The following is a 27,161-nucleotide window of genomic DNA, read 5'->3' as shown; positions in this document are numbered from 1 at the left end:
GCCCTCCGGCCCCCTCACACTTTGGTAAGGGAGAGGCCAGGGGCCCCTCTAAGAATCCCTGCACAGGGGCTGCTCTTTGGCTCTTGTTCTAACTTCCTACAGGACTGAACCAGGGGCTCAATCCAGGCATGGATGCCTCCTTTTACTCTACTTTACTTCTAAATAAAGATTCAACGTGATTGCATCCTTGTGTGCTGCCTTTTCTTGGAAGTGGCCTCAACGAACCATCGATCTTTGTGAGATCCCTCACATCCCCATCATCTTTGCTGGTCAGAAAGTCAGAAAAGGGGGTCATGGGACCCCGGGACATTGCAACCGTCATAAGTACATGCCAGTTGCCAAGCCTCTTGAGCTGAATTGTGGCTGTACGTCTAGGTAGCCCAGCCCCAGAGACGAGGCAGGCCCCCAACCTCCTGACCTTCCCCAAGAGCATGAAGACTCAACTCTGCCAGCTGTCTGGGGGCCCAGGGGGGCCCTGCAAGCCATGGGGGGGAGGGGTTGGGGGCCGAAGGAGCTTCCTCTCCTTTCAACTCTGCAATTGTCCCTTTTGCCTTTTTTAAAAAAACAAACCTGTTTGGCTTTTTTTAAAAAAAAACTTTGCTTTCAACTGCAGCTTTTGTATCGTTGGAGAGTTTTACCAAAACTACTACAACACTTCAGCGATGATGGGCAGTGCAGAAACTGGACCCCCCAAAAAAATCATATATACAAGTAGTCCTCGATTTACGACCACAACTGAGCCCAACATTTTTGTTGCCAGTTGTTAAGTGAATCACTGCAATTCCTAAATTAGTAACATGGTTGTTAAGTGAATCCGGTTTCCCCCTTGGCTTTGCTTGTCAGAAGGCTGCCAAAGGGGATCACGTGACTCCTGGGACACGGCGACTGTCATAAATGTGAGTCACTTGCCAAAGGTCCAAATTCTGATCATATGACCATGGAGATGCCAGAATGGTCATAAGTGTGAAAAATACTTTGTTCAGTGCTGTTGTAATTTGAACCAGCACTAAAAAAACGGTTGTAAGCCAAGGACTCCATAAGAATAGAATAGAATAGAATAGAATAGAATAGAATAGAATAGAATAGAATAGAATAGAATAGAATAGAATAGAATAGAATAGAATTAGAGAGTTGGAAGGAACCTCGGAGGTCTCCTAATCCAACCCCCTGCCCATGCAGGAAACCCTACACCAGTATATCATATCTCCTATATCTCATATCTCATAATAAGAAAAATTAAAAAACCAAGCTCGGTAGCAGACTTAGCCAATCAAAGAACAAAGCTGATCAGCCTTAATCTTGGTTAGGTTCTTTTGAGATCTAGCACGTTGAGGGACACCATCACAGTGGGTCATTCCATAGTGACCCCTAGCTTTGCTCCCCATAATGTCGCTAATGTTTTTTGTGGTTTTTTTGAGAAACTTTATTGAGATTTTTTACAAAAAAGAAAAAAAACATAAGTGTACTGACATTTACAGTTAGTATCAGATGTGCAGTGTTTTAACTATATACATAAATAATACTTGGTGATATTTCAAATCACTTTTTACCGTTATTTAACACACCTTTAGGTCTTTCTTTCATTTTATCATGCATCCACTTGTACCACCTTTCCCACACAATATAATAAACTGACTTCTCATCATCGTTTAATTCATGAGTTAATTTAGTCATCTCTGCGCACTCCAATATTTTCCTAATTGTGAGCTCTTCTGGTGGTTGGGTTTTCTCTTTCCAGTATTGTGCGTATGCCAATCTGGCGGCTGTAATTATGTGGATCATTAAATGTATCTTTTCCTTTCCATATGGCTTCTTTACTATTCCCAGGAGAAATATCTCTGGTGTTAATTCAATATCTTCGCCAATTATTTCATATAACCATCTCCTGATCTTGTTCCAATATCCTTTCGCTTCCGGGCATGTCCACCACATGTGAAAGAAGGTGCCTTGACCGTGGCCACATTTCCAACAATTAGGATGTATATTAGGGTATATCTTTGCTAGTCTGGCCGGGACTAAATACCATCTATGTAGCATTTTATAATGGTTTTCCTTGTATGTCGCCGCTGTAGTCAATTTAAGATTCCTATTCCATGCCTCCTCCCATTCCCCAAAATTTATATCACGCCCTATATTTTTCTCCCATGCATTTATTTGATTCTTTGTGATATCTTCGGACTTGTCATCACCTAATAAATAGTTGTATAGTTTGGCCAGAATCTTTTTATTTGTTCCCATCAGGACTTTATCCAATCCATTTGATCCAAGTTCTAAACCGTATTGTTCTTTGTCTTTCTGATATCTAGATTTTATTTGTGAATAGGTCCACCAATCTAAAGTTATTCCTTGCTCTCGTAAAGTATCATTTGATTTAAGATTCCCTCCTTCGTCTAAGATATCTTTGTATCTGCCCATTTTCTCCGTCCCCCATCTATTGGGGTGGATCAGGGCCTCCATCGTTGAGAGCCAACTTGGAATTTTTTTGTAATATCTTTGCCTAATCGGGGTCCATGTTTGTATCAATGAGTCTCTAATTTTATGTCTATGGAAATATGTCTTCCTTTTCTTCTCTACATCCCAAATGTGGGCATGCCACCCTTTTTGCAAATCGTGGCCTTCTAGGGTAAGAATCCTCTCATTTTCCAGGGTGATCCAATCTCTTATCCAGACTAGCTTAGCTGCCCTGTAATATATTTCCCAATCGGGGAGTCCAAATCCACCTATATCTCTTTTGCCCCTTAAAATTTTAATAGAAAACCTCGGTTTTTTCCCCTCCCATATAAATTCTCTGATGATTTTGTCTAATTCTAAAAAAAACTTTTTCTCTAAATTTACCGGTATGTTTTGGAATAAAAATAGTATTCTGGGGAGAATATTCATCTTAATTGTGGCTATCTTGCCCAAAAGTGATCATCTTATTTTCTTCCATCTGTCAAGGTCTTGTTTCATCTTCCTAATTAGGGGAGTATAATTGTCGTCTTTTAAGGTCGAACATCTTGATGTAATCCAAATTCCTAGGTATTTAATTTTTTTGGCAACCTGTAGTCCTAATACTTGTTTTTCTGGCTCTCAGTTGTATTCTTAATCAATACTTTGGTTTTGGTTTTGTTCAATGTGAAGCCTGCCACCTCTCCATATTTACTTAATTCCTCTAGCACTTTTGGTCCTGATTCTATGGGGTCTTCAAGGATTAAGGCTACATCGTCTGCAAATGCTTGCGTCTTGTAAATTTCCTTCCTGATCTTCAGTCCTTTTATTTCCTCATTAATTCTAATTTTCCGTAAAAGAACTTCTAAGGCCAAAATAAACAATAATGGGGATAGGGGGCAACCTTGCCTTACTCCCTTACTAATTTGGAATGTTTTAGTCCTATGCTCAGTGGCAGACTTAGCCAATCAAAGAACAAAGTTGATCAGCCTTAATCTTGGTTAGGTTCTTTTGAGATCTAGCACATTGAGGGACACCATCACAGTGGGTCATTCCATAGTGACCCCTAGCTTTGCTCCCCATAATGTCGCTAATGTTATCAAGGGGGTTATCCAGGGGACCCTCCATATCCCATCCCTATTATCTTGGGGAGTAAGAGGCCCCTTGGGTCATGACACCAGCTGTCCCCCATGAGAACATAATGCGGTGATGTCACAGCCCCTGGGGCAGAGATATAAAGGCAGAAGGGATGAGAGGGGAGCTGTGGAGAGTTGAGGAGAGTAGAGGATAGTTGAGTTCAGTTGAGTTGTGTTGAGCAGAGTAGAGCAGAGCAGAGCGGAGGGGAGTGTTCTACTTTGTCAAATACCTCGCTGAAGCCTTTCAACTTTTATTTCTAGTCTGTCTTTCACAGTTACGTTGTTGGTAGGTTGGGCTATAGTTTCTTTTTGCATGCAAAGAACGAGTTAAGCAACTCTGCTTTCTCTCTGCTGCCTGTAATTTCCTTGCCGTCTTCTCTCTTTAGGGGACTTTTAGTTTGGTTGCTGTGCCAAACCAGACAGTTGTAGAGGTACAAAGGAGAGACTCCCAAATTCCTCTGTAGATCAGCAGCTCCTTGGGCAGTCTGAGCTTCTTGACCCAGGAAGAACATGTGATAAATAGAGATAGATAGATAGACAACTAGATAGATAGATAGATAGATAGATACATAGATAGATAGATAGATAGATGATAGATGATAGATGATAGATGATAGATGATAGATGATAGATGATAGATAGATAGATAGATAGATAGATAGATGATAGATAGATAGATAGATAGATAGATAGATAGATAGATAGATAGGAGCACCAAGGACCCCTCCTTTCAACCTGGAGTTACAAAACTTCTCCTTTATTGACAGGATCTCCATCCAGTTCAAGAACTCCCTCTTCACGAGAGGATGGACCACATGCTAAAAAAGTTGCCCTTCTTGAAGAAGGAGGACAGCAAGGAGTCCCATCCACAAATTACGAATAATGACCCATGGCAGTGGAACAGTCACTTCTCTGGCTCCCACCCGTCCACTTCTTCGGCCACTCAAAGAACCACGCAGGTCTTGCCCCTTCTTGTAAAGGGTTCCCCAGCTCCAGTGGACATGAGCAAGAAGGTGCAGCCTCCAGCACTGGTGCTGCCAGAATTGGTGCGCAGGACCCCTCTGAGGGCTTCTCAGGGGGAAATGAAGCCTGGCCTCAAAGAGCCCCCTTCCTTGCCAAGGAGGCCCGAGAGGGAAAGGGCTCCGGGGAGAAAAAGCTCTCAAGACACCATCCTTCCCTCATATCCAGGTATAGATGCTACAGGGCTGGGCTACCTATGGAACCAGCCTTGTCCTATCACATCAGCCCACCCCACACAATCAATCCATCCATCCCTCCATCAATCAATCCATCAGGACAGAGCCAGAAGGGACCTTAGAGGTCTTCCTTCTCCAGAGACCAATTGCATTAAGCAATAAGTTTCTCTTCCTACCTTCTAGTGCTTTGGAAAATAAGTTGGCCCCCTCCTCTGTGTGCCAGCCCCTCAAATACTGGAAGACTGCTCTCATGTCACTAGTACACCCTTCCTTCCTTTTCCTAACTACCCAAATCCAAATCCTGCAATCGTCCTTCATCAGGTAGGGACGTTATGGTGCAGACTCCATCAGTCAAAGAGTTTCGACTGTGGGGCCTAGGAAGAGGGTCTTCTCTACTGCTGCCACTGTATTAGGGAACATCTTACCCTCAGAGGTGAGGAAAGACCCCTCCCTCTTAGCCTTTTTCAAAGGCTAGATCTAAATTATAAGATTACAACATCATGAAATTTCAAAGCAATAAAAAATTCCAATTCCATATATAAGATGGTTGTCTAAGGACAGGAAGATCAGGGCCTCGAGACTTATGACACGTTTGACCCCTCCCTCAGGCTCAGCCTGGTGATCCACTACGCACTCCTTGTCTCTCTCTGCTTTGAGAAGGCTTGTCCTGTCGAATTGCCCATCAATCTCTGTCTGTCTCTTCTTCTCAGAACTCTCTGACGAGTCTTTCAAAAATTTATGGGAGAGCAGGAAGCCATTAAAAGGCAGACCCGTCAAAGAAATCTTGGATCTCATGGACGAGAGAGAAATATTAGAGACCATCTTGGACCATCTTCGTCCTTTCCAGGTAAGCAGCTGGGTTTGTGTCGCGGTGGGCCCTGAGGTCCATCGTGGAGAGGGTCCAGAAGTCAGGGCTGCCTCGGTGGAGATCATTTATCCCAAAAGTAGACAAATGTAGTTATGGAGAATTTGCTGAACTAGGGGGTCCTTGCTGGAAGGATCATGGAACGACCATGGAATGATTGCCTCAACCATTTTGGACTCCACCTCAACATCAAGACAGGATACTTAGGGACTGTCACCACCCCTGGAATGCTTCAAATCAATGGAGAAAACCTAAAGAAGGTGGACATTTTTTGGTATCTGGGATCCCACCTCCAATGTCAATGGTGACATCAATGGCGAGGTGAGAGCAAAGGAGAATGCAGCCTGGATACGTTGGCGAGAACTCACCAGTGTGTTACTGGACAGACGAATGGCCACCCATCTTAAATCTAAGACCTACAAGACAACCATCCGCCCTGTTGCACTGTCTGGCACTGAATGCTGGGCAGCAGCAACAGGGACCGGAAGCTCTCTGCATGCCACGGAAATGCGAAATGGTCCTGAGTGTGAGAAACAGTCCATTTTTTTCAGTTGTAAACTATCCTTTATAACTTCGAACAGTCAGTAAATAAATGTTCTGACCCAAACACGACAAACCCTCTGAAGTGAACTCAAAGATTCCTTTATGAGGAGAGCCAGCAGCCCCGACAAAAAGTTTCTCTCCCACCACAGGCTAACAAGTCCATCCGGCAGGGAGAAGAATCGTTGTCTGCCACATCTATTCATCTCCGCCCCCTGCCTTTTATCCCCAGAGCTAGGGAGGGGCTTCGCTAGCAGTGGTGGCTCGTCTGTCCCAAGGACCGGCCCATAGATTTCCACTGCTCTCCTCTCCTCTGCCTTCTGTGTATCCGCGCGTCAGGCACTGGACCCAGATGTTCCTCCTCTTCCTCATCCACCTCCAGACCTGCGGTCTGTTGACTCACCATCTGAGGGCTGACGGATGGCCCAGGCTCCTCCTCTGTCTCTCTCTCTGCCAGCCCCATTCCCTCTTCCCCCTCGGAGCTCTCAGGTTGCCTTGATGCTGGCCCTGACTCCCACGCCTCCTCCTCCTCCTCCTCCTCCTCCTCCTCCTCCTCCTCCTCCTCCTCCTCCTCCTCCTCCTCCTCCTCCTCTGATTCGGCTGCTGGAGGGCCACAACAATAAATGGTGATAAATCAAGTTCTCACAATTTGTGGCAGAGATTTTCCAACCGTTCATCTCAAAAGCTGCCTCAGCTCCAGCTGATACAATCCGGATGGTCCTTGTTACGTGCTTCGTGTCTGTCCCAGCTAGAAAAGTCAAATTACTTATAATATGCATCCGGACGCAGAAGGGAAACCAATCCTCCCCTTGGAAACACACAGAAAGCTGTTCCTTCCTCTGCTCCTTCACTTTCTCACAACTTCTTTTTTGTTGTTCTTGTTGTTGTTGGCAAAGCAGATTCCTTCAGACCACAAACTGCCCAGGAGGAAAACAAGCGCATTGCCGCCCATCGACCAGAAGCAAAGCACGTCCCAGGTCTTGTCTAAAGACAAGGTAAATATGCGGAGGTTTTACACTTTTAGGGCCGCAGTTATCTTAGATGCAACATCAGAAGAGGACAGCTTGCCATGGCCAACTCACCGTGGCTGCCCACGAGCCACAGCAGACTCACCGCGGGTTAATTCAACCATTCCGTTCTCTCCAATAATGTTAAAAATCATTTTAACATTTGTCGTTTATGTTTCATTTGTCCCTCCTTTGAGGCCTCCTTTCTTTGACGCTTCTGTTCCACCATTTCCTCGATATTAGACAGACAATGAATAATAGAACTACAGACTTGGAAGGGGGCCTTGGAGGTCTTCTAGTCCAACCCCCTACTGAAGGAGGAAACCCTTTCCCATTTCAGGCAAACGGTTGTCCAATCTCTTCTTAAAAGCTTCCAGTGATGCAACACCCACAACTTCTGGAGGCAAACTGTTCCACTGGTTAATTGTTCTCACTGTTTGGAAGTTTCTCCTTGGTTCTAGATTGGTTCTCTCCTTGATAAGTTTCCATCCATTGTTTCTTGTCTTGCCTTCGGGTGCTTTGGAGAATAGGCTGACCCCCTCCTCTTTTTGGCAACCCTTGAGGTATTGGAACCCTGCTATTAGTGTAACTCTTGTTCCCTGGTGAGTTGGCCACGGCAAGTAGGCCATGGCTAGTTGGCCATGGTTAGTTGGCCAAGCCAAGAGGGCCATGGCAAGTTGTCCCAATCCACCACGGAGAGCTAATGCATGTAAAAAGATGAAGCTGCCAGATCTCCACAGAAACCATAAAGGATCTCAGGACGGCCAAACAGAGAATCAGCAAAGGGCACCTATGGGGATGGGGGAGGGGGGTTAAAGTAGCTTTTCAAGAAGAAGAAGAAAGTCAAAATGGCAATTATTGACTTATTAGATTCGTATGCTGCCCATCTCCCCGATCAGGTCACCCAGGACCAGTTTCCGTGTGCTTGACCACACGGAGTCCTTTTCTGATCCTAATTTCTCCTATATTTCCTTTTCCTGGCCGTTTGGTGGAGCTCCCTAGGACTCACGGACTCTTTTTCCCACCTTCAGATTAGCCTCTACAAATATTATGGCGTTAAACTGCGAAACTCAACACAGAAGGACCTGGTGACGGAACAGCTCCAAAGCCTTCTAAGTTTTTCACTCCAGGAAGAAACAGACCGAGAGGTGAGTGGCAGTGGGATGCCTGCGGGGGCTGAGACCTCCATCTTTGTGGGGTCCTTGGGGCTCTCTGAGCTTGGATGTTTTCTTGCAGACGTTTAGTGACCCAACTAGGTCACCTCATCAGTGCCAGAAGAGAACAGGTTTTGCAGAATAGAGGTGAAGGGAGGAGGAGGAGGAGGAGGAGAATTGTGGGGTCCTTGGTGCTCTCTTAACTTGGTTGTTTTCCTGTAGATGTTTCATGACCCAGCTAGGTAACATCATCAGTGCTAGAAGAGAATGGGGGTTACAGAGAGGAGGAGGAGGAGGAGGACTGTGGGGTCCTTGGTGCTCTCTGTGCTTGGTTGTTTTGTTGCAGACATTTCATTACCCAGCTAGGTAATTTCATCAGTGCTAGAAGGGCCTGGGGTTTGCAGAGAGGAGGAGGAGCAGGAGGTGGAGAAGGGGAGGAGAAAGCGGAAGGTAAAGACAAAGGGTTAGGTGCAAATAAGAGCCTTGGTGGTGCAGCGGACTAAAATGCTGTTAAGTAGCACTTAGCTGCCAGCTGCCGGCAATTACTGTGAGTTCAAATCTCACCAGGCTCAAGGTTGACTCAACCTTCCATCCTTCCGAGGTAGGTAAAATGAGGACCCTGATTGTGGGGGCAATAAGCTGACTTTGTATTAAAAAAAACACCGCTTTGGGGGGGGGGAAAGACCTACTAAGCAGGTCTATACAAAAGTATGAAGGCTATTGCTTAACGCATTGTAAGCCGCCCTGAGTCTCCGGAGAAGGGCGGCATATAAATCGAACCTATAAATCAATAAATGTCCTAATTCACAAACATCGCTTTGCCTAGGGAATCTCGGAATCCATTCGAATGGCATCCTTTTGCCACCTGCCTGAGATTCTGGTGGCCCTGGAGGAGGCTGGCCAGTTCAGGCAGACAAAAGGACCGTTTGCAGTAGAAGCCCCCATTGAGGTAAGACCAGGGATGGGGTTGCAAGGTCTGAAACTCAGTGCAGAAGGAGGCTGGGGGATTCTGGGAAGGAGAGTCCAATGTGCTTAGAAGGACTTAGGCTCCAGGCTGTCAGGTCTCCTCAGATTGGTCATAGATCTCGTAGATGTAGGTGGTGCTGAAATTCTCCATCTCCATCTCCTGGAGAACTATTTTATAAGGCTAGAGAAGATTAGGAGCTGCCCCAACAAACACCTCGAGTAGACCCAAAGGTGCTTTTTCCAAAGGCTTGGGCTTGGTTTTTTCCTGAAGACATTTCGCTTCTCATCCAAAAAGCTTCTTCTCTTTTGACCCAAGTCAGACCTGAAGAAGCTTCTGGGATGAGAAGCGAAACCTCTTCAAGGAAAAACAAAGTCCAGTTGCCTTTGAAAAAGCCCCTTTGGGGCAACCGTGACCTGGATGACTAAGAAGCTCCATCAGTTTCCATCCATTGCTTCTTGTCTTGTCTTCTGGTGCTTTGGGAAAGAGTTTGACCCCCTCGTCTTTGGACTGACAGGACTCACAGACTCTCTCCGAGAGATGGATTCGGACCACATTAATACTCTGCTATGGCCAGGCAGTCCTGGGAGCGCAAGTAGAGGACATGATGCCTTTCCTGGACAACATTGTCTCAGAAATACTCTATCAGTATTCCAGCATGAAAAAGGTAGGCAGGTTTCCACCCTCTACTTCTCTTAATGCTGAGTTTAATCACGAGAACAATTATAATCCGGAGTCCTTAGCTTGTTTGATTTCTTAAAGACATTTCATGACCCAACTAGCATGTTGTGGGAGAGGAGGAGGAGGAGGAGGAGGAGGAGGAGGAGGAGGAGGAGGAGAATCTATGGTCTTGTTGCATTTATTATCCTCAAGGCAGCGCTCCTGCATTACACTCTTTCTTCCTTTCCACACAACAACTCTGTGACGTGTTTTGGATTGAGACTGGCCCCAACTCACCTAGCTGGCTCTCGTGCCTAGGGCGGGACTTGAACTCACAGTCTCCTGGTGATTGGCCCAAAGACAGTTGGCCCTTTTCCCTAAGGAGGAACTAGAACTCACCATCTCCTGGTGATGGGCGCAAAGTCTCTCAGCTGCCTTTCATCCTAAAGTGGGACTAGAACCCAGAGTGTCCAGTGATGTTTTGATTGGGGGCCCCCAGAGTTCAACCAAAGACAATCGGCTACGTAAAGGTTTCAGTAAATAAATACATCCTCTTCCTTCTGGTTTCTTTTCATTCCCACTGGGGTTTTCCAGGACGAAGGGCTGAAGAAAGCCTTCATGAGGTCCATCATCATGATCACCAAAGCTGTTGCCAACAGCAGGAGGCAAGACCTCGATTTGCCCCAGAAACAGGAACTGGTCACAAACATCGTTGTAAGTGGGGAGAGGGGGGGAGGCAGGTGCTCCTGGGCGTCTTTCTTTTTGGAAGTGAATTTGAACCGAATTGAATGCCAATCAATGGAGCCTGAAAGGTTTTGTTGCTAAGTGGGACATTTGTTAAGGGAATTCTGCCCATTGTACGACCTGTCTTGCCACCGTTGTTAGCCGAATCATTTTCGTTCAGTTAATCGCACGGCTGTTAAGGGAATCTGGCTTCCCAATTTTATATAGGTCATCAAGAGGCCACAGTTACCCACCCCTGACTTAAATCATGGTCACGGGACACTGCAAACTGCCATCAATGCAAGCTGGTGGCCAAGTGACCGAAATGGGGTCACAGGATCGCTGAGGAAGGGGCGCCTCTCGGAACTTGGCATCTGGGTCATAAGTAGTCCTGAAGAGATCCCTCAAAACTTTAAATGGTGGCTAAGTGACCAGTTGTAAGCTGGGGACTTCCTGTGTCAACCAGAAAAAGCGTAGGGCTGGGAAGAGGGCCAGCTGGAGGGTGGCCATATCTCAGGTTCTTTCTTAGATGGGTTTCCTTCTCTTTTCAGGAAGTCATTGAAGATGAGCCCGCGAGACCCTTGTCCATCGAAAATCTCCATCAAGCGATCATCACCATCACCTGCATGAGGTATGTACCTGCCGAGAGAGAGAGAGAGAGAGAGAGAGGAAGGAGGGAGGGAGAGAGAGAGAAATCCTGCATCCTGTTTTGGTCACCACAATATAAAAAAGATGTTGAGACTCTAGAAAGAGTGCAGGGAAGAGCAACCAGGATGATGAGGGGAGTTCTGATATTTGAGGGGCTCTCAGAGAGAGGAGGGGGTCAACTTCCCCCCCAAAGTAGCTGAGAGCATGATGAGAAGCGATGTAGGGAAGCTTATCAAAGAGAGATCCAGGAGAAATTTCCTGACACCGAGAACAATCCATCAGTGGAACAGTTTGCCTCCAGAAGTTGGGGGTGCTCCATCCCTCGAGGTTTTCAAGAAAAGAGTGGACAACCATATGACTGGGATGGTTTAAGGACCATCAAGCAAGGGTTGGAGTAGAAGACCTCCGAGGTCCCTTTTAGCCTAATGAGTCTATGATCTTCTCACCCTCCTCCTCTTTTCTCGTCTTTCATCAGCCGTATGAAGCCCCCCTTGAACTCCGAGATGAGGTCTAAAGTGGTGAGAAAAAGCATCCAGAAGGTGTTTTCCTTGCCGGCTTACCTGGTGACAAAACTGAACGTGAACGGCCCAGGACAACCAGCTCAAACTCAGGTGAGCAGTCCAGATGGAGCCAAGCCATCTGAGATCCACCTGGAAATAAGCATGATTCAAAATCTCCTCCAAAACTCTGGATCCATCCATCGAGCCCAATGTCCTTTTGTTCCTCGTGTTCAGCCGAGAAAGCATTTCCTCCAACTCTGGAAGAAAAACCAGCCCTGCAAGACGGGCCACTCCGTTGATTGCAGAAGGGTGGACTTCAACTCCCAGAAGTCCGTGGCTGGCTCAGGATTGTTGGGCGTTGCAGTCCACCAGTCGTCCTAAAAGGGCCATAAGTTCCCCAGCCCTGGATTTCTTCCTCTTTCTTCCTTTACACCACTTCTTCCTTTAGATATTCTTTTTCTCCTTCTAGGATTTTTATGACCAGATGGTGACCACCTGCAACACCATGCTCACCGCCTTGCTGTCCGAGGCTCCCAATTTGGATTCCCTGCAGGATGTCTTGACGGTAAAGAGTGATTCTTTCTCGGGGTTGGTCAGCCAGATGTTTAGGCTGGATTTGGCGATTCTGTCCAGCTGTCGAGCCCCTCCCAAGGACCCGGGATAGGCAAATGTGGCTGTTGGGTGGACAACTCGTCCCATGGGACAATTCAACCATTCAATTTAACTCATTTCAATAGTTAAAAAATGATGTTCATTTTTGTCATTTACATTTGTTTTGTCCCTCCTCTGGCATCTTTTCACTAATGATTCTATTCCACTATTTCTCCGATATTCGTGTCTCTCTTGTCCCACGGCAAGGAGGAAGGGAGGGAGGGAGGGAGGAGATGATAATAAGAGTGAGGGAGGGTCTCAGGGAAGTCCACAGGTGCCCCTGACACGAGAGACGTTGAGCTGGCCACTCCCACCTCGGCCACGCCCCCCTCGAGGTCAAACACAACCTTGATTCGGCCCTCCATGAAATCGAGTTTGACACCCCTGTCATAGAGCCTCGCAGCTGTTCCGAGTAAAGCTGCCTTCTGCAATTGACCGATGCAGATTATGTCGATGCCGATGGGATTCATTTTAGCAACAGAAATTTTGGACTCATTGTGGTCATAAGTCAAGGACTACCTGTATTTGTGATGGTTGCAGCATCCTGGGGGGGGTGTCACCTGAACACCATTGGCGAACTGCCCAACTGGCTTCCGACAAGCCAAAGTCTACGGGGAAAGCGAGATTCGGCTAATGACTGCATTATTCACTTAAGGACCACAGGGATTCGTTCAACCCTGGCAAAAAAAGGTCATAAAGCCAGTCACAAGTCGCCTAACATCCACCTTGGTAAGCACCCCAAATTCTGGTCGTAAGTCAAGGACTACTTATACAGGAAGTCCTCGACATACAGCCATTCATTTAGGGACCGAGCTGGGATGCTGCAACCGTCATAAAGATGAGTCATTGGCCAAGTGTTCAAATTTTGATCACGTGACCATAGGGATGCTGCAATGGTCATAAGTGTGAAGAATGGTCGTAAGTCCCTTTTTCAGTGCCATTGTAACTTTGAACAGTGACTAAATACTAATAGCACTTAGACTTACATACCGCTTCACCGTGGTTTACAGCCCTCTCTAAATGAGGACCCAGGTTCTTCTCCTATCTGGGTCCTCATTTGACCGACCTGGTAAGAACGGAAAGCTGAGTCAACCTGGAGCCGATCAGGATGGAACTGCTGAACTTCTGGCAGTTGGCAGAATTAGCCTGCAATACTGCGTTCTAACCACTGTGCCACCACGGCTCTAAATGAACTGTTGTAAGACTAGTTGTATTCCAGAAATCTTCAGTTGCTACTCTAGTTTTCAGTCTAAAATAGACCTCAATTGACCAATGTCTCAAATTTGTTGAGCTCCTTAGATTTTCTCCCCAGTCCTGGCAACTTCTGTGGCTCTTCCAACTGTGAATCACAAATTCTTCCTTTCCTCCTCCTCCTTTGTTTTTCCTGGCAGCACATTAATCCCTGGATTGAATCTCCCAAGAGACACGAGAGAGAGAGGGCCATCAAGAGCATCAGACACCTCCTGAAGTTCGTTTCTGAAAACGTCAATTTCGACGTAAGTCACCGTTTGGGATGCGCAGTGAGATGTTTTCAAAGAAAGGAAGAAAAAGAAGAAAGTCCTGCTGCCTTTTGGAAAAAGCATCTTTGGGATGTGACCAGGAGGATATAAGGAGTCCCGCTTGATGAAGGGGTTGGAGGAGAAAACCTCCACAGTCCCTTCCAGCAATTGAGGTTCTGGGATTCTAAGGTTCTATGATTCTGGGATTCAGAGATTCTGAGATTCAGAGATTCAGAGATTCAAAGATTGTATGATTTAGAAATTCAAAGATTCTAGGATTCTATGATTCTAAGATTCTATTATTCAAAGATTCTAGGATTCACTGCTTTTATGAATCTATGACTATGATTCTAGTCTACTAAGATTCAAATATTGGATAATTCTAAAATTCTAAGATTTTATGTTTCTAAGATTCTGTGATTCTAGAATTCTAAAAGGTAGGATTCTAGGATTCTGTGGTGCTATGGTTCCTATGCTCTGATTTCAGTTGGCTGAAACCTTCATGAGCCCCCCTTCTCATCTTTCCCCTCCTTTTTGCTTCCTTTCATTAGCCCACAGGTGACTTTTCTTTGCTGGGACAGCTGGTGGCTTTGCTGGGCCTGCACGTTGGCGACACCAGCAAAGAAGTTGGCCAGACGTCCGCAGAGGCCGCCTACCACCTCCACCACCTCATCATGAGCAAAATGGGTGAGAAAGTTGGACTCCAAGGGCTGCCAGGAGCCCAGGGATGCGCACTGCCCAGGAGAGCACTGGGTGGCACAGCTTGTGGCGTGACCAAGACCCCGGTCGTTTGCCTGGGCAGAGATGCCTGGAATTGGCCGTTGGTATTGGCACCTCTCAGGGCCAGGGGTCATTTGAAGACTGAGTTTCTCACGTTAAGTGGATCCGTTAGGCCAGTGGTCGGCAAACTCATTAGTCAACAGAGCCAAATATCAACAGTACAACGATTGAAATTTCTTTGGAGAGCCAAATCGGTTGAACTTAAACTAGATAGGTAGGTACATTGTTATTAACTTAATTAGGGTACTCCTAAACTGGCCTTTGCTAAGAACGTCCTCAATCTGATGGAGGTACGTTCGCTGAGGTCGACCCCTTCCATCTCTCCCATCCACACTCGTCCTGTATACTTCTTTCGTCTATCTCCTTTTGTTCATCCTCTTTATATGTCCAAACCATCTCCTCGACACTACATCTTCTTTCACTCCACAACGTTCCCTAAAATTAACTTAATAAACTTTACTTAAAGTTTTAAGTCTTAGTTAAACTATAGGTACGTTGAATAAAACTTGATCTCATACTTAATAACGATATTATTTATTGATAAAATTAAATTTCTTACAATTGACCTTACAATATCCATAAAATTAAATCATGACAATGACTGACAAACACTAATGTGAACAATGGCCTTGCATCTCCTTGGAAAGTTTGAGTAAGTCAGGTTTGTATGTTGTTTTTAATTTTAGGCACGATTCCAGGTTCTCATCAATAAGACAACTTCTCAATTTACTCTTGATAAGGTTCATGCTTGAAAATGATTGTTCGCATAACTATGTAGACCCGAATAAGGAAAAAAAAAAGGAAAAAAAAAAGAAGACATTTTGACTGTTCTGTCTTTCACTGTTTTAGCAGACAATGGTAACTCTTTAATTTTTTTTAGAATATCGGCTTTGTTCTTAAAATCCCGAAATAGCTCTTCGGATGCATTTATAAAACAACTTTTTATGTATTCGCCGTCTGTATATGGTTTTCCTCTCTTAGCAATCTTTTGACTAACCACAAAACTTGCAATATTAACATTGTTGGAAGATTGAATCCAGTAATTAAATACAGAACTTGATTTTTCTTGACTCTTCTGAAGTTCCTCAACTGCTTTCTTCCTTGCATCACCGACAGGATATTTACTACTGAATGGCACGTGTTTAGTTTTAAAGTGTCTCTCCAAATTTGATTTCTTGTTATGCACCAATTTTTCCTGACAAATAAGACAGGTCGGAAGGCCATTTAAGTTTTGAACAAACGCGAAAGTCTCGGTCCATTCAACTTTAAATTCATGGTTTTCGTCTTCCGTTTTTCTTTGCTTCTTCTTTGTAGCCATGTCAAACAGGGCACCTAAAAAAATGTTTCATTTTATAATAATAAAGCCACCAACACAAAATAATTACAATTCTTAAATTGATGACAAAAATACCTGTAGGATTTGCAGCTGGTTGGAAAAATACAGGTAACTTTATGCTCCGAGTAGTTACTTTTGTCACCCGCGCGTGATTGGCGGATGCGACTAGCACTAACCACTGCACAAGGAGATTGCTGACTGACTGGCTGACTCAACTCATGCATGAATCGCGTGCGCCTCTCCCACGCTGCGTATCCCATGGCCCACCTGCGCCGCGTCTCCCGTCTCCCGTCTCTCGCCTGCAAGACACCCCCACTTCTTCTAATGCCACTTCTTCAGAATAGACTCGCCCAGGCCGAAAACCGACTTCTGCGCATGGGCCACGAAGTTTCAATCACAGTGTGCGTGCGCGCCCGCAGGTGGTATTTTGTGGAAGAGCCACACTCAAGGGGCCAAAGAGCCGCATGTGGCTCGCGAGCTGCAGTTTGCCGACCACAGAGTTAGGCTAGGCATCTGCCACCAGCCAGCCTGGGCTTGTGAGTTTTGGCACATGGATTGGGTCTTAGCGTGTTTTGCAAAGCCACCTTTTAGTCATTGGATGGCTGCATGTATTGCAGGGAGCCAGAAAACGGGTTAACCAAGTTACGGGTTGAGTGGGCATTGTTAAGGAAAGAGCTAAAGAGGGTTTATAATTGCAATACATTATTTGTTAATTTTATAGTTTCAACCCCATTTTACGTGTCTTCTAATTTTTAATTGGGAGCCGTCCACAATCGGTTGAAAGACAGGCACTTATATCAATGGTTTACCTAAAGAAAAGGATCGGTTAAATTTGGCTAGTTAAAAGCTTAACCCAGTGGCAACTTTAAGCCATGTGGATTTCAATGCCCAGAATTCCCCAGGCAGCACACAATCAATTCACAACCTAATGCTTCATTTGCACATCAGACCAAGGTAGTCTGGGTTAAAACCGGTTAGATTCATTCATTCGTTTGTTCATTCGTTTGTTGGTTCATTCCTTCATTCCTTCATTTATGTAATTTGTCTCTTATGTAGCCCTATATTTCCCCTCCATTTACAGTCCCATCTATTGTGTTAACCTAGAAAAGGGGTTACAGGTAGTCCTTGACTTACAACAATTCATTTAGTGACCATTCAAAGTTTAACCGGCACTGAAAAAAAGTGACTTGTGATTGTCTTTCACACTTACGACCGTTGCAGCATCCCCATGCTCACGGGATCAAAATCTGGACACTTGGCCACTGACTCCGATTTATGACGGTCGCAGTGTCCCAGGGTCATGTGATCCCTTTTGTGACCTTCTGCCAAACAAAGTCAATGGGGAAGACGGATTCACTTAACAACCGGGTTGCTAACTTAACTGCTGCGGCAATTCACTTAACCACGTTGGCAAGAAAAAAAATCGCAACCTGAGGCAAAACTCGCTTCATAACTGTCTTGCTTAGGACTCAGTTGTGGCCGTAAGTCGAGGACTGCCTGTAATTGGACCACTAAAGAGGTCATTGTACCTGTTTCGTTCCTGATCAGTGAGATAAGAGAAAGGAGGGGGGCAGAGAAAGAGGGAGCGAGGGGGGAGGAGGAGGACTGGTGTCTCTGAGCTTTGTTGTTTTCTTGTGAAGGTTTCATGACCCAACTAGGTAACGAGAAAACCACCGAGCCCAGAGAGCACCAGGGACCCCTCAGGTCAGCCCTGAGCTACAGATCTTCTCTTCTGTTGGAACGACTAAACCGGCCGTCAGACGAAGGATGTTCAGAAGTTCCGAATGCCAAAATCTGACCGTCTCTTGTTTTCCTCCCTCCAAAGCCAAAGAAATGGATGAGAAACCTAGAAACAAGAAGGGGAAGGTCGTCACTTGGCTGAGGGAAGACTTCTCCTTTTCGGGCCCAACAATATTTTATAATAACATCTCCAAAATGGCTACGGTACGTTTTCGTTCAGCATTTTGCCTGGCTTCTTATTGACCTTCCTTTTTCTCCTCCTCTTGACCTGGAGATACTCAAAAAAGTCAATATCACAGTGGGGACGGCAGGCTCCAAAGGCCGGAGGGTGGATATCCATCCCCCACAATGTCTAGGAGCAGGCGATCTCGGCTGCCATGTTGGCTTCTTTCACCCACATCCTAATATCACGTGGTGGATGTCATGGAATACGGCCTGCCTCTCTACATGGGGTGCTGTCCCCAGATACGGGTCAAAGTCTCTGGCTTGTCAAAACCCTGATGCATCTCTTCATGGTCTCCTTTTCTTCTTTCCGATAGGCCTTTGGCGAGCATCTGAGCCCGTCTCAAATAAACGACCTGATCTTAAAAGCCCTGGCAGCTCTGACACACCTGGACAAAAACATTTCACACACTGCGGGACTCCTGCTCAATTCGTTCTTGGAAGAATGTGGGATGGACATGGAGGAGGTAAGAAAATGGCAGGGTTTGGAGCAAAAGGGATAGAGGAGATTTTGTAGAAAAGAAAGATGAGAATGGGTGAGACCTTGTTGACTTGGTGACAACACTTCGGCTGGATTTAAGAAGGCTAGGGTTGGATGGAGACCACCAGGTAATCTTAGGGCTGTTGAGAAAGTTGGTCATCCCTTGGATTTCTCTTTTGCCATAGCTGCCCATGATCCTCAAGGAGATCTACCGACGTCTCCCGAAGATCTTGGACCCTGCCACCAAACAACAAACGCTAAAGGCAGTGTGTCACCTGGCGTCCAAACGGGTGAACAAAGTCGTGGATATTCTCCTCGAGTGCTCGGTGGCGTGCGATGGGTAAGAAGAACCTCAAGGAGATGTGCCTCCTGTTTTCTTGTACTCTACAGAGATTCTCAACCATTTGCGATAGGGGTGAATATCTGTAGCTTGGGGTGGGCAGGTCATGTGCTGATTGGGGGGGAGGTTGCATTGGGTTGGTTGAGGGCCAGTGCAGTCGCTGGTTGGCTGTGCAGTCGATCTGAATTCTGAGAGCTTCCTAGGCTGGTTGTCTCCACCATCCAGGTCATGATTGTCCCAAAGGTGCTTTTCCAAAAGGCAGCTGGACCTCCTTGGTTTTTTAACTTTCTTGGTCGCCACACTGTAGAAACAATGCAGAGACTCTGAAAGAGTGCAGAGAAGAGCAACGAAGATGATTAGTGAACCGGAGCCTAAAACATATGAAGAAGAGTTGCAGGAATTGGGTCTCTCTAGTTCGATGAAAGGAAGGATTGAGGGGGGACAGGATAGCAGTGTTCTGATATCTGAGGGGCTGCCACAAAGAGGAGGGGGTCAACCTATTTTCCAAACCACCTGAGGGCAGGACAAGAAGCAAAGGATGGAGACGAATCAAAGAGAGAAGCAACCTACAATGTGCAGAACTTTCCTAGCAGTGCAAACAATTAACCAGTGGAACAACTTGCCTCCAGAAGTTGTGGGTGCACCATCACTGGAGGTTTTCAAGAAGAGATTGGACAGCCATTTGTCTGAAATGGGATAAGATTTCCTGCCTGAGAAGCGGTTTGGAGTACAAGACCTCCAAGGCAGGGGTGAAATCCTCTGGTTTGGTCTGGTTCGCCCGAACCGATAGTAATAATTGCTACTGTTTGCCCGAACCGGTAGTAAGAAAAAACGCTTTAAAACGTACGACAATCAGCTGTGCCGGGCAATGTCGGAACCTTTTTGTAATTTCTAATTTCAGCATTTTTTTACTACCAGTCAGCTGTGAGAAAATCAGCTGTGCCTGATTGTCTGTGAGGTTCCTGTTTGTTGCAGGGGCCATTTTGTGTAAAGTCCAGCTGCCTCTGCATTGTATGTGAGTCAGTTGTGTAGCTTTTGTGTTACTTTTGTGTAAAGTGTGATCGTTTGCTTTTGAGCTCTCTGTGATTCAGTGAGGTTCTGCATTGTGTGTGAATCAGTTGTGCAGCCACGCCCACCCGGACACATAACCACCAAGCCACGGCCGCCTGGTCATATGACCACCAAGAAACGGCCACCCGGTCACATGCCCACCAACCAACGCCCACAGAACCGGTTGGGAACATTTTTGAATTTCACCACTGCTCCAAGGTCCCTTCCAACTCGGTCCTTCTGTGAAAAGCACCTTTGGGTTAATTCTGTAGACACACTGCTCCTAGAAACCTCCCCCCCCTTGACCAGTTCTGGGTTCTCTGGCACTTCCGGTGGCGCAGAGGCCCTCCTTTGAATGGCTACTAGACAAACGGTTGCAAGTCGAGAACTACCTGTAGCTATATCTTTTTCCATGCCTTAAAGCAGTTCATTTGGCCATCGGTTCTCTAACCCTTTCTTCCGTTGGGGGGGTTAATCTATCTGGAATGGCCGTCTCTTTGAAAATGGGGAAAGAATCTGATTTTTTTCCCCAATCCATTTTTCCACCTGCACAGAAGTGCCAGGGAACTGTGGAGGGCGCTGGCTGCAGACCCCTATGCTAACCTGAAGATCATGAAGCCCCTCCTCAAAAGGCTTGATGACCACGATCCCAGCACCGAAGCTATTGGGAGGGGAACAAGCAAATCCATCATGCCCATTGCGGTAAGCCCTCAACCGGTGGCTCTCCTTTCCTGAGATCTGCAGGTGGGCCAGGCCTGAGGAAAGGGGAAGGGGCTGAGCAGAAGAGTCACCCTCGGGGGTCTCCTCATCAGGAGCAGGCACGCCCTGGCTGGAGGGAGGCAGAGGGCAAGCTGGTGGGGGCTGAAATCGGAGCAAAATTTGACGTAAGCCCCCCTTCCCCCCAAAATGCCCCATTGAAAGTAGAGGCATCTGTGGGCTTCCTCACCAGAACAGCTTTGATATTCATCCATCCATCCATTCATCCACCCATTCATCCAGCCAGCCAGCCAGCTCTATCATCTATCCACCCATCCATCCATCGGTTCATCTATTCATTAATCCATTCATTCATGTATCCGTTCATTGATTTATTCGTTTATTCATACAATCCTTCATTTATTCATTCCTTTACTCATCCAATCATTCATAATTCAATTGATTCCTTTATTCATTTCTTACGTTATTTCTTACAGAAATAACTAAAAAAGAGTTCGATTTAAGAAAATACATGATAGGAACCAACAAAGGCAAACACCCAACGGAGTACTTTGTGTCATATCTTATTTTAAATATTCTTAATCTGTATTTTTATTATGTGTTATATTGTTTTATTACGTTGTTGTAAACTTCCCAGTGTCAGATTGCTCAGATGGCCGGTGGAGAAATTTAATTAATTAAGACCAATAGATTTGTAGTCCAGGTTTGAACTGTGGGGTCCTTGGTGCTTACTGAGCTTGGTGGTTTTCTTGCAGATGTTTCCCGACCCAACCAGTCTAACCCTACCTCTAAGCCTAACTCTTCCAGCACTGAGGATGTTACCTAGCTGGGTCATGAGACATCTGCCACCAAAAAACACATGCTCAGACAGCACCCAGGGCCCCTCCAAGGACCCCTAAGAGGTGGAGAGTCAAGAGCCCACTTAGGAATGAAGACAAACAGAGAAACGTGAGGTTACCGATCTCTTTGTCCCCAGTTCTGTCTCACTTGTGCTACTCGTTGTCTCCCTTTTGTCCTGTATCTACACCCCACTGGCCTCTCAAAGTCTGGAGGGGGTGTAGAATGGGAGTTTCAGAAGTCCCACTTCTAGCAACCTTTTGCTCCGTGTCTCAGACATGGACTTTCCTGGCTCAGGTTTCATGGACATGAGGATTTTTTTCTTTCTCTGGGCACAATGAGAATGTATCTGCCGAACAAAACTCTGCATTGGCGACAAGAAGGGCATCCAGCCAGGAAAGCCTCAGCTCCATTCAGTTGCCCAGACTCCACCCCGCAAGGGATTAGGGGGTCGTTAAAAGAAGAAATAGATGATGATGAGGAATCTAAGTAACCTGATGAGCCCGAGCTGACTCTCCTCTCCTCCTGTTTCTAGGCCACCAATGCGCTCTCCTTCCTCCTCTCGCTTCCTGAGGCAGCAACCATTGTCCAGCATAAGTTCTCCAGCCTGCTCCTGGCGCTCGTGACGCACATCTATTTTCTGCTGGGAGCAGGCAAGAGCGGGTCAGAACAGACCTACCATCTGGGGTAAGGAATCTCCTGGGCCCAATCTGGATCCTTTCTCCATTTCTGCAAAGCTCAGGAAACAGTCGTTAAGTGAACTTTGTCCCATTTTGCAACCTTTCTTGCCAGAGTGGTTAAGTGAATCATTGCACTGGTTAAGTCCCATGGTCGTTAAGTGAATCTGGCTTCCCCGTTGACTTTGCTTGTCAGAAGGTCCCAAAAGGGGATCGCGTGACTCTGAGACACTGCGACCGTCATAAATATGGGTCAGTTGCCGAGAGTCTGAATTCTGACCACATGACCATAGGGATACTGTAACGGTCGGAAGTGCAGGGGGATCAGCTGAATGATTGGCACCAACTCTTCTGCCTTTGTTTCATTTAGCAACGCAGTCAAAGCCGTCAAACACCTCATCTTGCGCACCGGCTATCAGGAGGAGTTCAAGGACTTAGATATGGTTCAATGTTGGGCGATGCTGATGAGTCCTGAAAGTGTGTTTGAAGGCATTTTCCACCTGGTCCGGTAAGAAATTAAAAGTCAAAAGAGCTTGGCTACGAGGGGCAGTGGGTGAGAGAGGGAGGGGAGGCAGAGGGAGAGGAGGAAGAAGAGGAGGCAGAGAGATAGGGGGAAGGGGAGAGAGAGGGAAGGGGAGAGGGAGAGGGGAGAGGGGAGAGGGAGAGAAAGAGGGAGAGAGACACACTGAAGGCAAAAGTGAGAGAGAGGAAAGATTAGAGGGGAGGAGAGGGAGGGGAGAGGGAGAGGGAGAAAGAGAGAGGGAGGGTGAGAGAGAGAGAGGGAGGGTGAGAGAGAGAGGGAGGGTGAGAAATTCTCTAAATGGAGTAATTCATTGAGTAATTCATTTATCGATCATTCAGCTCATGATTTCTCTAGCTTGGTGATTTTCTTCTCCCTAACCAGCAGATCTTGTCTGATCTCCCCATATTTATTCTCTTAGGATCTTGTTCAACTATTCGAAACATGAGCTGAAGGTCATGCTCCGACAGGCTGAGACCTACGTGCGCCACCCCGATTTAAGACACAAAACCATTGGGATGGTTTTCTTTTCGGAGGTGAGGAGACCTTGAGATGCACCCCAACCTTCTGGAGCTCAAGGAAAGTTGCCCAGGGTTCAACAGAACTTTATGGTTAGAAACTAGAAGTTGTGGGTTCTCCATCACTGGAGGTCTTGAAGAAGAAACTAGACAGCCATTTGTCTGACATGGTAGAGGTCTCCTCCTTCACCAGGGGGTTGGGCTAGAAGACCTCCAAGGTCTCCTGGTATTCTGTTAATCAGTGGAATGGCTTGCCTCCAGAAGTTGTGGGAGGGAGGGAGGGAGGGAGGAAGGAAGGAAGGAAGGAAGGAAGGAGATTGAGGGAGGGAGGATGGGAGGAAGGGAGGAAGGAAGACTCAATGACCCCAAATTCCTTTTACTTTTTGCATTATTTTTTGTATTCTTGCAACTATCATTTACACTACCTATCAGACAGTCACAAAAGGGATGACGTAAGCTCGAAACACTGCGACCGTCATATATATATATATTTATATGCCGCCATTCTCCCGAGGGACTGAGGGCGGCTTACAAAAACAATATCCAATACAAATCACAATAAATTAAAATCAACAACCCAATTAAAACAATTTAAAATTATAACAATGTACACCCATAACGGATCAGTTAAGTTGACGAAAGGGCCACATCTTCAACTCAAATATGGACCGGCAAGTACCCAAATTTTGATCACATGACCATGAGGATGCTACCATGGTCATAATTCTGAAAAATGGACGTATCTCTTTTGTCAATGCCGTTGTGACTTTCAGCGGTCACTAACCGAGGACTGTGTTTATTTTCTTTTTCTCTCCCCGTAATGGCTGAAAGTGGCATCTTTAGTCGAGGCTCTCAGGGAAGTTCTCTTCCTTGGCTTGGCTAACGCTCCATATCTCCACTCTTCTTCTTCAGCTGCTGTTTCACCCGGAAATTTGCCAATTCTTTGTCATCCAAGACATCCTCCAGGTGCTGAAGGAATGGATGACCCAGCCATATCCGCTGATACAGACTTTCAGCGTTAGAGGACTGGGGAACCTCATCCAACACCCGTTTGAGGTAAGAGATGGGGGGCAGGAAGGGAGTGGCTTCCAAGGTAGTAGCAGGTGTGACCTCGCTCTCTGGGAAGTCTACAAGGCTGGGAAGGAGAGAAGAAGGAGAAGAAGAAGGCAACCAGCAGAAAGAGGACAGCTAGAGTGGTGTCTCTTCTACAAAGATGGCTGCAACCCTGGAAGATCTGAAGGTGCAAGTAGAGGCCAGATCCTCTTGGAGGACATTTGTCTGAAATGGTATAGGGGTTCTGGCTTGAGCAGGGGTTGGACTCGAAGACCTCCAAGGTCCCTTCCATCTCTGGTATCCTGTTAAGGACCAGGGGAGACCTGAGAGCAGTCTTCCAGTATTTGAAGGGCTGCCCCAAAGAAGAGGGGGTCAACCCATTCTCCAAAGCCCCTGAAAGCAGAACGAGAAGCAGCGGACGGGAACTAATGAAGGAGAGAAACAACCTGGAACTAAGGAGAAATTTCCTGACACCGAGAACAATTCATCCTTGGAACGACTTCCCTCCAGAAGTTATGGGTGCTCCATCACTGGAGCTTTTCAAGAAGAGTTTAGATAACCATTTGTCCAGCAGAGTCTAGGGTCTCCTGCTTGAGCAGGGGGTTGGACTGGAAGACCTCCAAGTTCCTTTTCAACCCTCTTCTTCTATGCTCTGTGGCCTTCTCTTGCGTTTGTCATGATCGCTGTGAGACTCAGAGAACTCCAGTGACCGTTTAATTGCTCGTTTCTTTCCCTGCTTCCTCCAGAAGAACATCTTGGAACCCCTCTTGATGCCAGTGCTAAACTGCGCTTGTCACGAAGAGAAGACCTTGGCAAAAGAAGCTATAAGGACCCTGCATTTCCTCCTCAGGAACCTCGATATCAAAACCCATGCGGTGAAGGCAGTCAACCTCATTCCGCTCCTTCTGAAACATTTTCATGATGTAAGTCAACCAAATCATAACAAACTGGTTTTCCACCTCTCTCTCCCTCCCTCCCTCCCTCTCTCCCCCTCTTCCCTCACTCACTCTCTCCCTCTCTTTCTCCCCCTCCTCATTCCCTTCCTCCCTCTCTCTTTCACTCTCTCTCTCTCCCTCCTCCCACCCTCCTTCCCTCCCTCCCTCCCTTCTGCACTCCCTTTCATTCTTCCTCTCCCTCTATCTCTCTCTTTCTCCCATAAAGATGGGAGAAAGTCCAGAAGGAGCTGCTAAGATTGAACAACTGTGGTCTAGATCAGGATTTCTCAACCTTGGCAACTTTAAGAGGTGAGGACTTCAACTCCCAGAACTCTCCAGGCAGCATACTGGAGTTGGGGTCCCCATCTTTGGGGCAACCATGACCTGGATGATTGACCATCTCCATGGACATTGAACTGGGAATAGGTGTGCTCTGAACTTGTGTGTTCTCCTGCAAACTTCAAGAAACTTCTGCATGGCTATTCTGCTATTGGAGGGACTAACCTGTCTCTCTTCCTTCGTAGGACGACATCGAACTGAGGAATACCTCCATCACCATTTTTGGCATGCTCCTGAAAGGACTGAAGGAGTTACGGAACAGTAATATGGCCGAAAACATCCTGAACAGCCTTATTCCCCTCCTCATACAACTGTCAAATGATCGGACAAAAGAGGTGAGTTGAAGGGCTGGCTAAGCTGAGCTCCTGCTCTGATCATGCTACCTTCACAGAGACCACTCTGTACCCCCATCTTCACTCAGAGCAACGTGGTTGTACCACGTGGACACTCTGGAGAATGCAAAGACATTGTAGACAATCCTGAAGTTGTGGGGTCCTTGGTGCTCCCTGAACTTGGTTGTTTCCTTGAAGACCTTTCATGACCCAACTAGGTGACAGGATCTCCCTCTTTCCTCCCTCGGCCAGGTCTCCAGGAAGACCCTCGACTCCTGCGTGTCCTTTATGAACTGGGGGGGCTTTCCCAGCAACTTGTTTGACTATGAAATGTACACCAGTCTTCATAGCATGTACTCCAACATCTGCTACGTGGTTGTAAGTAGGAGCCAAGCTGGCCTGTTTTCTTCCAGATTAGAGTAAACTAACCGTTTATTTCTTTATTTTGTCCTGCCTTTCTTATTTTGATAAATAGTTCAAGACGGTGGGCATCCCTAATACTTCTTCTTTTCTTCACAACAACCCTGTGAGGTGGGTTGCCCTGAGAGAGAGGGACTGCACCAAAGTCACCCAGCTGGCCATCGTGACTAAGGAGGGACTAGAACTCCCAAAGTCACCCAGCTGGCTTTCATGCCTAAGGCAGGACCAAAACTCACCATTCCCTGCTCATTGGCCCAAAGTCACCCAGTCCGCTTGCTTGCCCAAGGGGGGACTAGAACTCACCGTCTCCTGGTAATTAGCCAAAATCACCCATCCAGCTTTCATGCCAAAGGCGGGACTAGAACTCTCAAAGTCACCCAGCTCACTATCATGATGAAGGCGGGACTAGAACTCACCGGTTCCTGGTTTCTTGCCTGAGGCGTTAAGCACCAGACTCAACTGACTAGAGGGATTCTTCTTGGGTTTTTGCTCTCTCGGGTACAGCAGAGGTTCCATGCAACCATGAGGACTAGAAACCTTGCTGGTTTGTGGGTTTGAGGATTGGAAATGGCAGTTTGTGGGAAAAGGAAATTAGGACATAGAGGGGGGCAAAATATAAATGCATTTATAAGTTTAGAAGCCATTTCCTTATCATTTTTCTTTCCCTTTTTTTTTCTATTTTCTTTTTTCACTATCTGCTATTTTTCTTTATTTTCCTTTTTGCTTTTAATTTGGATAAAACTGTCTCTAATAACATAAATATCAATTAGTATAGTAAAGTATAGCATAGTATAATAATGTCACAGTTTAGTACAGTACAGTAAGTTGTTGAGGACATGAGGACTAGAAACCTAACCAAGAAAGCAGCCCCTTGGTAAAAAAAAAAAGAAAAGA

At 46.3% G+C, this 27,161-nt stretch overlaps 1 protein-coding gene across 2 annotated transcripts; it reads left to right on the top strand.

Moving 5' to 3' along the window:
* The first annotated feature begins 3,661 nt into the window (after nucleotides 1–3,661).
* On the top strand, nucleotides 3,662–26,853 carry LOC148111564 (maestro heat-like repeat family member 5). 2 transcript variants are annotated; one of them, XM_087880736.1, is made up of 24 exons: nucleotides 3,662–3,849; nucleotides 4,331–4,751; nucleotides 5,470–5,606; nucleotides 7,064–7,159; nucleotides 8,203–8,319; nucleotides 9,152–9,274; nucleotides 9,807–9,956; nucleotides 10,544–10,663; nucleotides 11,224–11,303; nucleotides 11,796–11,931; nucleotides 12,290–12,385; nucleotides 13,863–13,967; nucleotides 14,522–14,657; nucleotides 17,912–18,030; nucleotides 18,366–18,515; nucleotides 18,715–18,869; nucleotides 20,474–20,621; nucleotides 22,009–22,160; nucleotides 22,521–22,658; nucleotides 23,092–23,206; nucleotides 24,101–24,244; nucleotides 24,988–25,164; nucleotides 25,701–25,850; nucleotides 26,100–26,853. In XM_087880736.1, exons 2-24 carry the CDS (start codon nucleotides 4,370–4,372, stop codon nucleotides 26,268–26,270), a joined length of 3,297 nt encoding a protein of 1,098 aa, XP_087736862.1. In that variant the 5' UTR covers nucleotides 3,662–3,849; nucleotides 4,331–4,369; the 3' UTR covers nucleotides 26,271–26,853. The 2 variants fall into 2 exon arrangements, with proteins under 2 accessions (XP_087736862.1, XP_087736863.1); XM_087880737.1 differs by having other exon boundaries at nucleotides 3,663–3,849; nucleotides 4,331–4,609.
* Nucleotides 26,854–27,161: the final 308 nt, after the last annotated feature.

The sequence above is a fragment of the Pantherophis guttatus genome, chromosome 18 (assembly GCF_059756535.1).
Source record: "Pantherophis guttatus breed Tessera chromosome 18, ASM5975653v1, whole genome shotgun sequence".
Taxonomy (NCBI): Eukaryota; Metazoa; Chordata; class Lepidosauria; order Squamata; family Colubridae; genus Pantherophis; species Pantherophis guttatus.
The sequence above is the reverse complement of the archived record's forward strand: the minus strand, read 5'-3'. Positions and strand labels throughout refer to the sequence as shown.

Bases quoted from the DNA above. Each gene is read 5' to 3' on its own strand.
- LOC148111564 (XM_087880736.1), top strand. From the start codon at position 4,370: ATGGACCACATGCTAAAAAAGTTGCCCTTCTTGAAGAAGGAGGACAGC. The intron at 11,304-11,795 runs GTATGTACCTGC...GTCTTTCATCAG, and splicing joins ATCACCATCACCTGCATGAG to CCGTATGAAGCCCCCCTTGA. The intron at 20,622-22,008 runs GTAAGCCCTCAA...TCCTGTTTCTAG, and splicing joins AATCCATCATGCCCATTGCG to GCCACCAATGCGCTCTCCTT.